At 35.6% G+C, this 12,911-nt stretch overlaps 1 protein-coding gene across 1 annotated transcript; it reads left to right on the top strand.

Moving 5' to 3' along the window:
• The first annotated feature begins 548 nt into the window (after positions 1-548).
• LOC134855946 (broad substrate specificity ATP-binding cassette transporter ABCG2-like) lies at positions 549-5,654 on the top strand. Its single transcript, XM_063872331.1, has 4 exons — positions 549-1,035; positions 3,241-3,500; positions 3,804-3,944; positions 4,362-5,654. The coding sequence occupies exons 1-4, from the start codon at positions 689-691 to the stop codon at positions 5,636-5,638; spliced, it is 2,025 nt and encodes a 674-aa protein (XP_063728401.1). The 5' UTR covers positions 549-688; the 3' UTR covers positions 5,639-5,654.
• The last annotated feature ends 7,257 nt before the right edge of the window (positions 5,655-12,911 follow it).

Raw genomic sequence — 12,911 nt, 5'->3', positions numbered from 1 at the left:
TTTATACAATGCTCAAAACATCAGCAAATTGCATCACTAAAACAACTTGGAAAATAGCTCAAGTTGATCTGTTGCTCTGTTTCGAACAGAAAAGAATACATCTTTAAACATCTCGTCAATTGAACAAATTTGACAAAAGATGATTTCAAAACTGTACGTTATTTTGGATGTGATTCGAACAAGATTTGCTACCATAAATTTTCTAAAGAAATTCCTAAAACACAGAAAAGTAGCAAAAAGATTTTTCATTCTTAGATCTCAAAAAATCAAATTGATCGACCTTAAAACGTTCGGCAGAGCTCATATCCCTTTTCTCGTAGTAAAAATCTTTAAGACTTTTGCTGACTTTGACTCTTATATTGTACGCCGTATGCTTGTCAGCTAAAAAAATCAGATTATTCTGTATGTTAAATTATATAAGAATTACGCTCAAAATCGAACAAAAACAAACAGTTTTCGATTTTCATTACAAAATATGTATGAGCTCAACGTAATATAATTTCGTGATAAAAAACTAGTCGTTCATCAATCAACAAGCAGAACAAAAACTATACAATAGTTTTCAAAGCTTTTCACAGCTTTTAAATCTGCACAAAAAAAAACATTTGTAATTTTTGTATTTAGTTAACCAAAACTGTATCAATATTATAATCATTATTATTAAACTTTAAGTGATTTTATAACGAGAATGGAGTTCTTGGAAAATTCAATCGCCGATGAAAAAGCACCAGACGTTGAAACAACGCCGAAATTTGAAGATCTTCCAATCGGAATGGAAACTTCAGGCATGATGTCTGTTCACAACTTGAGTTACGTAATAACCTCGGGACCTCCTTTCAGACATGTGACTAAAACAGTATTACGTAATGTCAATGGCGTTTTTAAGAATGGCATTAATGCAATCATGGGACCGACAGGCGCTGGAAAGTCGACCTTGCTTGACCTTTTGTCGAATCGGAGGGACTTAAGAGCGGCGAGGGGGAAGGTTCTAATTGATGCGGAGCCGCTGGGAGACGATTTTAACCTAAGAACCGGGTAAGCTCTATGTATTGATTTTATGTAAGATCATAATTCAATATGGATGTATACGAATTGCTGTTCATTTTTATCATATTTAAAAACGTATAGAACTACATCAGAGCCAATATAGAGAATTTAACAACCTAATTTGAAGTGGTTTTTGTTATTTATTACAAATTAAATTGGAAATGCTTAACAGCTCTAAAAAATGGGTTTTAAACACCAAAAAAGTTTAAAATTGAGCTACATGTTATCAAAGCAATTAGTAAGAAACTTGAAGCATTAGAGGTTTTCTGAAGTTACAGACTTTTCGTCTTATTTGAGCTGTAAAAACGGTTTTTTGAGAGAAATTTTTTTTATCGTAAATAAAATGTGTGGTTCTCTTTTGCGCATAATCCAGAAAAATTATTGGCATTTTTTTCAGTATTTGACATATTGTTTCGCTAAACACATAATCAAAGAAGTAATCGTTCGCTTTTCTGATTCGAGGTTTTTCTTGCTGAAATAGAGACGTTTTTAAGTTTGTCTCAGAAAAAAAAACTCGTTTGTCTCAGAATTTTTTTCTCATCAATCTACATCTTAAAAAACTACATCGAAAACTACATCTTAAAAATTTGCCAGTAGTTTTTTTCCAGTGCCCAAATTTTTCTTCGATGGTTTTTCGTGATTCGTTTACTCTGTGATTTATCCTTCCTTATAAATGAACACAGGGCTGCTTTTCACGGAACCCCGGTTGTTAAAAAGGAAACTTGTTTTGAAGCATTTATCTACCAAATCCTTGCTTATTGCAGATTGTAGACAGGGGCGGATCTAAGATTTTCTCAAAAAGGGGTGAATTTTCAAAAAAAATTTCGATAGCACTAAAAAGACGGTGTTTTGGCCAAATTTTCTGCGCCGCAGGCAAATTTTTGAAAAAAAACAGGTGAAAAAGCCGTTAATGGGCAATTTTTGGAAAATTTTGACAAGTTTTGACAAAAAAAAATGCTTTTTTTGGCGCGCGCTCCCCCTCAGAATTAGTATATATTGGCGCCAAAGGCGCCTTTACAAAAATTATACGGCCGGTAAAAAAAAAATGGATTTCCTAAAAAGCATCAAAGGGAGGACCCTTTGGGTCGGCGGGGGGTCGAATCCCTAAGAAAAGGGCGTTCGCCCCCGCCCCCGCCCCCGCCCCCCTAAATCCGGCCCATAATTGTCGACAGCTTAGGTTAAAAAAATGAGTGATCGTTTTAAATAATTTTTCAAAACAGTACGACTCTTTTGTTAGATAGTTGCAACTGCAAAATTTCCCCATCTAGGCAATTGTAAAAGCAAGGCTCATTTTGGTAGATACGGGAGTTCTAATTTATTCGTTTTAGTTAAACAGTTCAAGTATAACTTATGTATTGGTTGTAAAGTTTCAAACTTTTTTTCTTTTTTTTTAGCAGAAATATGTCTTCGTTTTCAATTTAGTCATTTATTATCATGGGTACTATACTGTCTCGTGTAATCCAACAGTTATTTTTTAACCTTTTTATTTTTTGTCCGTCTATAATGTTGAAACGAAACGCTTGCTTGTATTTTTCTTAATATATTGTTTTGATTACTGAAGTTTATGGCTCACTTTAAACAGATTAGAAACATGTCGCAAGACTTGATCGTCTCCTGCCATTTGTTTCCAATTAGGTAAACGACCTAACACTATTGTTTGTTTTTTTTTCGAATCAACTGGGAATTTACTATCGTTTTTAGGAAATAACAGCCAGAGCAAAAGGATTAATTGGGCTGTAGTAGTTAATTTTTTGAAATTTCATCTCAATCAGTATTTATTTTCTATTAAAAAAAGAACCAATTCCGCTGAAATTTTGTGGTGGGGTGAGAATTCGATAATGACTCAGCACGGTAAAGTCCAATGGATACCAAGAAATTACCAAATAGTTTTTTACTCAGTTTGTGTTTTTTAAAAATTGAATTGTAAGAACAGATTGAGCAAAGGCACATTCATTCTTATGATTTTTAATTCAAAAAAGAAGTACTCATTAGTAATTAAGAAAATTTTTAATATCAAAACGAAAAATTTTTTAAAACTGATCATCTTGATTTCTGTTTTTTAGAGTCTTTATACTTTTGGCCATATGAAAAAAGGTTGTAACCCGTTTTTTTTAGACTTTTTTTACTTTTTCTAGAAAAAATGGTTGTGTAATTAATTGTTACGAAGTAAAAGTTTTTGCTCATGTATTTCAGTTTTGTCGCGCAAGAGGATATCGTAATGGGCACTTTGACAGTTCGTGAAAACATTCTTTTCGCTGCCAATCTCAAAATGGCCGTCAGCTCAAAAGAAGACAAGAAAAAGTGCGTGGACGAGATTGTTCAAAGCTTGGGCTTAGAAAGGTGTGAAAACACCCGAATCGGGAATGAATTGTTCCAGGGAGTTTCGGGTGGAGAGCGGAAACGGTGTTGCATTGGGATGGAATTGGTCACAAAACCCAAATTTATCTTTCTGGGTAAGACTTCTTTAAATGACACTACACTAAATGAATGGTATACGACTTCATCTGTTGTAGCTCGATATTTATCGAATATTTTTACCAAAACTTAAAATGTGTAATTTAAGTGAAAATTCGGTGATATGATTAAAATTTATCAAGAATCCTTTTCAATTTGATAAAAACAAAATTAGCAAGAAAAAATGACTTTTTTTCCGGCTCAAAATAACAAAAAATATCGAAATATGGAAATGAAAAAAATTTAGCAAAAAATGGAAATGATGAAATTAGTGACTATAAATCCCATTTTTTGACTTTCAGACGAGCCAACCACCGGTCTTGACTCATCAACTGCCCTGTCTGTGATCTCACTTCTCAAAGACATCTCGACCAATCACAATTCGACAATCATTCTGTCCATTCATCAACCTCGATACTCCATCTTCAAATATTTCGACTTGGGTGCACATAAGTTTGATAGATGGGTCCCAAAATTAAAGGAAAATAAGGATGAAAATAACAAAAAAGACCACGCTAACCCCCCAAAAAGAATTGCACCTTGATCTAGCAGGGAAAAATTGGCATACATTTTTTTTCTACTTTAAATATAACTTAAGTTTGGTTAAAACTCCATGAGGGAAAATGAAACAATTTTTTAAAATTTTTTCGGCAACTACGAGGCAGGCTGAACAAACTGGACTTTTTTTCAATCCTCATAGATAATACAATAAAACTTTGGAGATGCTTTTGAAAAATAAAATAGGGGCTCTTTGTTAAGTTTCGCTCTGTCCAACTTGTTTTTGTCTGAAGATCTTTAAGATTGTGGCAGTTTTGTAGTTATTGGGATCTATCTACCAAACTTCTTAAACCCGCATTTAGTTCATTTATTGTCCTGCTTCGGCCAATCAATTTATCATGGACCCGCTGTCGAAGCTGTCTCGTATTTTGCACGACACGAAATGGTTTGCGATCGACGCGAAAACCCTTTCGACTTCTTCTTGGACTTGATAATTGCCAATTCAAAATTGGGCCCTTGGGTTTTTGAAACTGATGATTTACTTACCCAAAATTTTGACGAAAAGAGCAAAAAAGAAGCAAAAACATGCACACAATTTGACACAAAGGAGAGCAAAAATTTGGTCCATATTTTTCAACAATCGCAAGAATTCAACAACTTGAGCGAGGAGCTTTCAGTTATTGAGAAACTTTCAACAATCGAAGACAAAGTTTCAAATAATCGGGATAGTTTCAAATCAGCAACAAATTTATTGCAACAATTTCGATATTTGTCGCAAAGGTCACTAACTAATGTCGCGTTGTCGCCACGTGTTGTCATTATACCGACAATAGTGTCATTTCTGCTAGCTTGTGTTTTCGGCTGGCTGGGAAGAGATTGGAAATTCGATTTAATGGGCTTCGAAAACTTATACGGCGCTTTATTCTTCATGGTTATTCAGCCAGTTATGGGAAATTTTCCTGCAATTGAAATACTACTAAACGGGCAGAAATTTTTCCTTCACGAAACAGCGAAAGGATATTATTCGGCCTTTCCATATTTGGCCTCAAAATTTCTAAGTGAACTTATTTTACTGTGCGGAATTCCAGCGTTGGTGTTTTCAGTTTTCGGTTACGTAATTCTGAGACTAAAACGCGAACTTATTCCATTTTTCGTGTTCGTTGGTGTGAACGAATTAGGTTCACTGGCGGCGTGTTCTTTGATCTTTTTCATCACAGCTTCGGTCGGAAATTACGGAATGGCGACTGCCATAATACCCGGAATTCTGGTTGTTATGCTTCTATTTTCCGGACTTTTCCTTAATTTGGCGGATTTGCATTCCTTATTCAAAGTTTTTGAGTATCTTAGCATCCCGAAAAATATGTTGTCCCTACAAGCAAGTTTCCAACTTACAAATACGCAGTTTTGTGGGATTCGAAATTTCACCCTCCCAGAAAATCAAAATTCTTTGATTGCAAATAAATCCCAGTTCTCAAATTTCTACGGTTGCGAAACTGGAGAGCAAAGATTGGAATCGATAGGTATTGGGATCGAATCCTTAGAACGACTGAATTATTTTATAATTTTAGCTCTTTTTCCCATTTTACTATTTCCGTTGACTTATTTCATACTTCGAGTCAAATCAAGACGCAAATTGTAAAATGTAATGATGAAAACGTTGGAAATTTAAAATTTGACAAATGCTTTGTAGTGTAAATAAAAACCAATAGCGAGCCGAGGGAGGAGAAAGGCGACCTTCTCCCGATTCTGGTTGCCAAATTTCCCAAAGGGTCCTTTTTTGCTATAGCTTTACGACATCCATTTGGCCGACCAACCTCAAATTTTTCTAAGGGTGCCTTCGGCGCCCATATAACTAATTTGAAGGGTAGCGAGCTCCAAAAAATATCCGCTAAATTTTCAAAATAAAAAAAAAACAAATCCCCCCAGAAAAAATTTATATATACAGGGACGGATTTAGCGGGGAAGGGATTCGACCCCCTGCCGACCCAAAACGTTCCCACTTTGTACTATTTTGAGATATCCATTTTTGGTGACGTGCCCTAAAATTGTTCTAAAGGCGCCTTCGGCGACAATATATAATCATTTTGAGGGGGGAGCGCGCGCTGAAAAACACTATTTTTTGGTCAAAGTTTTCCAAAAAAAGTCTAAAAACTTCTTTTTTGGCCCGTTTTTTTTTCAAAATTTTGCTTGCGGCGCAGAAAATCTGGCAAAAACAGGATCTTTTTGGTGCTTTGGCAGAGCTCGGAAAATCAATTTGGTGGACCTAAAAAAATACAAGGTTCCGCCCCCTTCGAAAATATCCTAGATCCGCCCCTGTAAAAATATCTACAGGGGCGGATCTACAGGGGCGGATATATTTGATCTTGCTTGAAATTTTTTTTTCTTGTTTTCCTTTTCGAATTTTTTTTAAAAGTCGCCAAGAAGCCAAAATTAAATTTACTGGAATTCAGTAAAATTTCCTTGGTTCAATTAGATTTGTAATTTATATGAGATCTATTCGCTTGCTTTAATAGCTCGAAATTAGACTAAAACTCAATTTTAAACCACAAACAGAAAACTTTTTGAAGTTTTCTTAAAGCAGCTCGAATCACTACTGAAAAGGTTTATAATGATATATCACTTGATGCATTTCGATATTTATTTGTCCAATTGATTGACTTGATTCTGCACGAATAAACTTGAAGCACAGAACCTAACCGAAGACATAGTTCTTCTCCACGATCAATTGTCGGAACAACAATTCTTTTCAATGTTTTTTAAATATGTTCAGGCTACAGTGATACAAAATTATCCTAGAAAACTTCATTTTAATTTGCTGTTAAAACCACTTGAGGTGACAATTCCAGAGATTAGATTTTTCCATTCCCGGCTACACTTCCCTGTAGTTGTAAATTAGCCGTATAAGAAGAAAAATATTTGACCTACTTTTTCTCAGTACTTCAAAAAATTTAATGATTGCCCACTATAGCAGAAACTGTTTACTTTTATACCCATAAGCTGAGAGAACTATACGAACGCGTACAGTACAGTGTTAGTGGTTTAGTCATAACCGAAAACTTTTGTCTTCGAAAGATGAATAAAAAACAATCAATGAAAAAAATTGTATCGTCCTAAATTGTCTCTATCTTTTCGTATAAAACTTGTTTTGAGTAGAAAATTTCAGTTTTTCAGAATTTGAATGAAAAGTGTTGTTTTGCGAGACGCACTCGCTCGCTTTATTTGCACTAATTTAGACTAAACTCAATTTTAAACCTGCTTCTCTCGACACTGGGGAAATTCAAAAAAAATAATGTCGTTTTTTAAAGATTTTGTATGTATACCCTCAACCCATTCTAATGACTATTTGTGGGACATGATTTTGCACGGAAACAGAAAACAAATTGAAAAGCGCCAAAATATAAAGCTCCTCCCCCGTTACAATGGTCGGAATAAAAACAAGGACAGTCGGTTGATGTCCAAGTAGCCGAAAAATTTCGCCCACAAAAACAGTAATCACAAAAAATGTCTTTTGGCCGTTGAAAACGATGAAAAATTTTGTATTTGGGTGCGTTATTTTTTCATTCTGTTCCCACCATTGGAAATGGGGAGGAATTTTGTATTCGGGTGTGTTTTAGTTTTTCTTTTCTTCTTTTTTTATTCCACGCAACATAGCTGGCACACAAAATCAATGGAGTCGGCCGAGTGATACATCATATTAAACATTTTTCAGTAGTAATGCAAACAAAAAAGAAAAAGTTTCAAAACATTGTCCCAATGTTGAGAGAAATTAAATGAAAATGCATTAGCTTTTGTTCATTTGTGAGCTTTTGTTCATTGTTTATCTAGATATAATGAGTCGGCTCGTTTGTTTTACAAACGAGCCGACTCATTATATCTAGATAAACAATAAATTTTTTATTTAAGCCCTGAAATTTAATTTACTCCGGTAGATTTCTGTTTGAAGTATTTTACCAATATTTCGGAGATTGAAACATCAAAAAACCAAAAAAGTTAACAGTTTAGTTTTCTAATCTTTTTTGCCTTGAGTATCGAATACTTTTGTTCTAGAGTTTCCTTAGATTACTTGACGGACCACGTAGATTGCTTTTTTAAAAAATGGTCGGCACATTCTGTGCTACTTGAACACCAACTGGCTACTTTTTTTTTCCACGCAAAATCAGTTTAGATCACTTAGATCGCATTTTTAAAAAATTGTTTGGCACATTTTGTGCTACTTGCACACCAATTGATTATCCTTGCTTTTTTTGTTTTCCACACAAAATCAGCTAGCTAGAAAAATTAACAAAATGGCTTTAACTTGATATTTCATGTTAAAACCCTCTCAGTGTAAATTCGCACGACATTAAAAAATTTCAAATAATAGTCTAGTTTTGAGCAGTACAGCGATGGAGTACGTTGATTATATGAAAATGGGTCCAAGAAAGCTTGAATTTATTGAAAGGAAAACTAAGTTATTAAACTTTTTTAAGAATTTTCATGGCAATGAATTTTTTTTCTTATGAAAATTTTTGTAAAAACAAATTAGAAAAAATTTTCAAAAGTTTTATAATTTTTTTTGTTTAGTTAAAAAGCAATATTTTGCTTGAATACCTGCGTTTCTTTGCTTGAATAGCCTGCTTACAAATATCTAAAAGTTTTCGCGAGCTAAGTTGCTCTATCAATTAATTTCAGAAAAAAATCATAGTGGTGGGACTGGAAAAGAGCCAAATTTTGATCTGCAGCTCAAAAGAATTCGCCAAGATAATGCAACGTGTCTGAATGATCTAGTTTATATAAAAACTCAAAACGGAAATCAATTGAAAGTCTTCGGTGTTCCTCTGTTTTCTTTACCAAAAAAGAGGGTAGAAAATATTCGCACGGATTTGGGTCTCTTTTCGGAGTCTTTGACTCAGGGGTGGATTTAGAGGGGGCTTGGGAGGGCGGACGCCCTTCTTTCAAGGAGTCGACTCCATGCCGACCAAAACGGCCCTCTTCGTACTAATTTGAGATATCCATTTTTGGCTGACTGACCCTAAACTTTTTCTAAAGGCATCTTTGGAACCAATATAGATATAATTTTATTCGAGGGTCGAGCGCGCCGTAAACACGCAATTTTTTGGTCAAAATTTTTCAAACCTTGCCTAAAAACGCCTTTTTGGCCTGTTCCTTTTCAAAAATTTGCCTGCGTCGCCGAAAATTTTGTCAAAATTGGGTTGTATAGTGATTTGGGAGTGCTGAGAAAAGCAGTTTGGTCGAGGTGATAAAGGTCGTTTTTTGAAAATCCGCTCCCTTGAGCAAAGTCTTCTGCTTTCAAAAAAGTCAGTCAGGGTTTCAAATTACTACTCGTGGGTTGAAGGCATGATTTGGAACCAATAAACAAAAACAAGTTTGAAAAAGTGAATTTTTTAGCCACTTTTCATTACATTTTTTTTTGGTCCTAAAATTTGATGCAACAATTTGAAAAATATAACATATTTGTTTTTTTTTCATTTCGAAGATATTACCCCCAAATGCGATGTAAAATACGCTTGTTTTTGTCCGACTCATCTCAATTATAGCTGTTTAACTTATTATAGGGTGCAGTATTTACTGAGGGTTTAAACAGGGATCATGAGTGGCCTGTGACTTTGTGGCGCTCCAAGAGTAATGGTGCCCAGCAATCATATAATTGCTTGTTCAAATTGCACATGGTTGTGCAATCAACAAGGTGAGCTCTAGCAAGTAAGTTATAGCTACAAAATTTATCCTTCGGGTTAGTAGGGCTCCGGGTTGATCGCTGATCGACTAAAAAATTATGAATTAGTTATTATCTAGGGAGAACCTACACAAAGAAAAATTAGTAATCAAGTTGCAATGGTGTCATCTTAGTTTTTGAATTTATGAAATATCTCGGAATCTGAGATTAAACTAGCTTTTTTTGTGATTAAGATTAATGTTAAGTTTAAAACGGTTTGTTTACAAGGAAAAAAACAACATACAAGCTTCTCAGCTCTTGGCGGAAATCCGCTGCTGTGCCCTTGGTTAAGATATACCAACAATTTTTCAGAGTTGTTTTTACGGGCTGGGTAATGTTGCTTCACCCTCAAGCAACGAGTATGGGCCAAGGTGGGCCTCGAACATCTGACCGTTTGATTCGGAACCGGAGACGTAACAACTTCACCAACGCTCCCTAAGTGGGCAGATGAAGTCAAAATTGTATGCTTTTTAACCAGTGTTGGTATTTGATGGATAAATTGTTAACTGATGGATCACCTTGATATAAAAGATAATGATATAAGAAATTATTTTTTATAATGGTAAATTAAATTTAAATTAACGATAAATAAAATTGCAGTATCTTCGATCAGTTTGGGATAGTTGAGAGGATTTTTTTCGTTGAAGCTTGAGTTGAACATCATATGAGAAAATTCATTAGGTTAAAAAAGTATCGTGCTATCAATGATCGCTCGCCGTAGTTTTTGTCAACGTCCTTCCATTTTGGGTACCTTTGTTTACAAATTGTTCGCCAGATGTCTGTCCTAGTCTGTGAATACGTCTTCGTCTTTCGTTTTGAGGCTTTTGAACTGGTTGAGAAACATTTAAAATATACATTGCAGCAGAACATTAGTTATTCGCTAAAATTCGATCATTTGGAAGAGTTGCATTCTTGTTGTAAGCTGAATGGTGTGAGTTCTGGTCGTCATCTTTCCTACTGCCGTGGCTGATCCCAGCTTGTAAAACCGAACGATGTAAATTGGTCAATCTATTCCTTTCTAATTTAAAGTTTCACCTTTTCTAAAATTGAATGTTTCTATATCAATTAGTTGGTTGCACATAATAGCTATTTCAGTTTGATTTTCTTCATTTTGTTTTGATCTAGTTTTTTGAATTTCTTTACCGAAACTTTCCTGATTCCACGGGAAGGGTTGAAGCCGTCTAAGATGATTTTCAATTGTCATATTGACACAAACCCTCGGCCTCAGTTTGCAGTTGCAAAAACATTAGAGAAAAAAGGAGATTGGGTGGTTCCTAAACATAAAATAAGACGCTGATGATTCTAAAGTTGCCTCTGCTGATGTGTCCTAGAGATTTGTCGGCTGAAATGATGGCTGTCGGCTGTGGTCGTTTCGTCTCGTGTTTCTTCTTGTTGATGCCGGTTGTTGGTTGATGCTGTTCTGTCTGCAGATCTTGTTAACGGTTCTTGTTGGTTAATGTGATGATGCTGCTGTCAGTTGTTACTGCAATTTGATTTCATTCATCTCCAGACAATTCAAAATTTGTGATTTTCCACCATTTATCTAAGTTTTTTCCCTCTCCAGATGTCGGATTGAAGCTGTCTTTGCGGTGTTGAGATCTGTGGATTTTGAAAATTCGTTTTGCTGTTTAGTTGTGCTGGTGTCGTCTTTAAAGTCCGTTGGTGACTTCAAATCCGAAGCAAATTGAGTGTGCTCTGTCTTTCGTGCTGGAAATTGAAGATAATTTAATGCTGCTGATATGTAGCTGGTGCTGCTGATCTCTGCTGTCGATTGTTTGTTATTGGTTGACTAAAAGAAATAGTTGCTGTGCCATGATGGGCAGAAACTAATTTTTACTCTTTGTTGTCTGTTTCTTTTGGTCCGGTGATTTTCCATCCTAGAGCTGTCTGCACTGCGCGAAGAACTTTAGCTGGTCCTTGTTTTGTTGTTTAGGGCTTAGTTATGTCAATATTGTCTGTTCCTATTATGTTGCAGTTGAGTATTATTCTGCTGCGATGATGTTAATGTGTTAATGTGATCTTTTATTAAAAAAAAAACGTTTCGAAGATCGAATGTTGTCAAAATTTTCGCAAACAGGGATTTGTCAAATCCACTGTTATGCGAGACAAAAACTCCTCCGACGAGGATTGGGCTGCTGTGTTTTGTTTTCTGTACTTCCAAAAATTGTGATATGTAGCTATTTGTAATTCCGCTGTCGAGAAAATCGCACACGTCGATGAATCTGTGATGACGTTAGAGAGTCATTGGTAATAATTGGAGGAGTGAATTGGTACAAACAAGCAATGGTTTTTGAGTGGCTAGATTGCTTGAATGACTTGGCTTCTGGCTAGTGTTGAAATGTGCACACGTCCATGAGTCTGTGGTGATGTCGGAGAGTCAATGGTACTAAGTGAAGGAGTGAGTTGGTATAAACAAGCAATGGCTTTTGGCGCTGTTGTTGTTGATCGTCGTGAAATGTCGAATGATGATGCTGGTTGCATTTGAGGCATGTGTGAGTTGATGGGCAACCTTTTACTTGAAGTTTTTGTCTGAAGCAATAGTAACAGATTTTTTTGATCCAATATAATCTTCTTTTTTTTCTTGGAAAAACGAATCCTGGTACTGACTGCAGTATGCTGGATGTTTATTCTGTCCGTCAAAGGGGCATGGGGCTGCTTGTTTGCTGATGTCTGCTGTGAAGGCTGGTTCTTTGAATCAGCTATATGGGTTGCTTGAAGTAAATTGCCATCAGTATTCTGCTGTTGTGGAGTTATCTCAGTTGTATTTTCTCGTAGCATCTGTCTGAAAACAACCATGATGTCATCATGTCCTTGTTTTTCTGTGAAGCGGTTGATGTGATCCTCTGATGTGGCGTGTTCATTTAGGTGGTCTACAGGGTATATAGTGGCGTCTTGCAACATGCTGATTTTTTTAAATCTCTGTTACTGAGTCAGCTATTTTGTAATTCAAATTGATGTCAAATTGGTGGCTTCTCGTACTCGTCTGAAGAGGTGCTTCATTTGGGCTAAGAGAAGTATTTTCATGGGTTTTGTTGAGCATGGCTAGCTTTTGTAATTTATCGTCGTTGTCGTTGCAGTTGTCGTAGTTGTCGTATTTGTATCCAGTCATATCTTAGACTTACTTGGTTAGTTCCTGTCCTAGGTAGCTAGACCTACACTTTATAGGAACGAAGCAAAAAAAACTGCTTGGGTAAAAACA

The sequence above is a fragment of the Symsagittifera roscoffensis genome, unplaced genomic scaffold, assembly GCF_963678635.1.
Source record: "Symsagittifera roscoffensis unplaced genomic scaffold, txSymRosc1.1 SCAFFOLD_355, whole genome shotgun sequence".
Lineage (NCBI taxonomy): Eukaryota > Metazoa > Xenacoelomorpha > Acoela > Convolutidae > Symsagittifera > Symsagittifera roscoffensis.
This window is presented reverse-complemented; position numbering and strand designations above follow the sequence as displayed.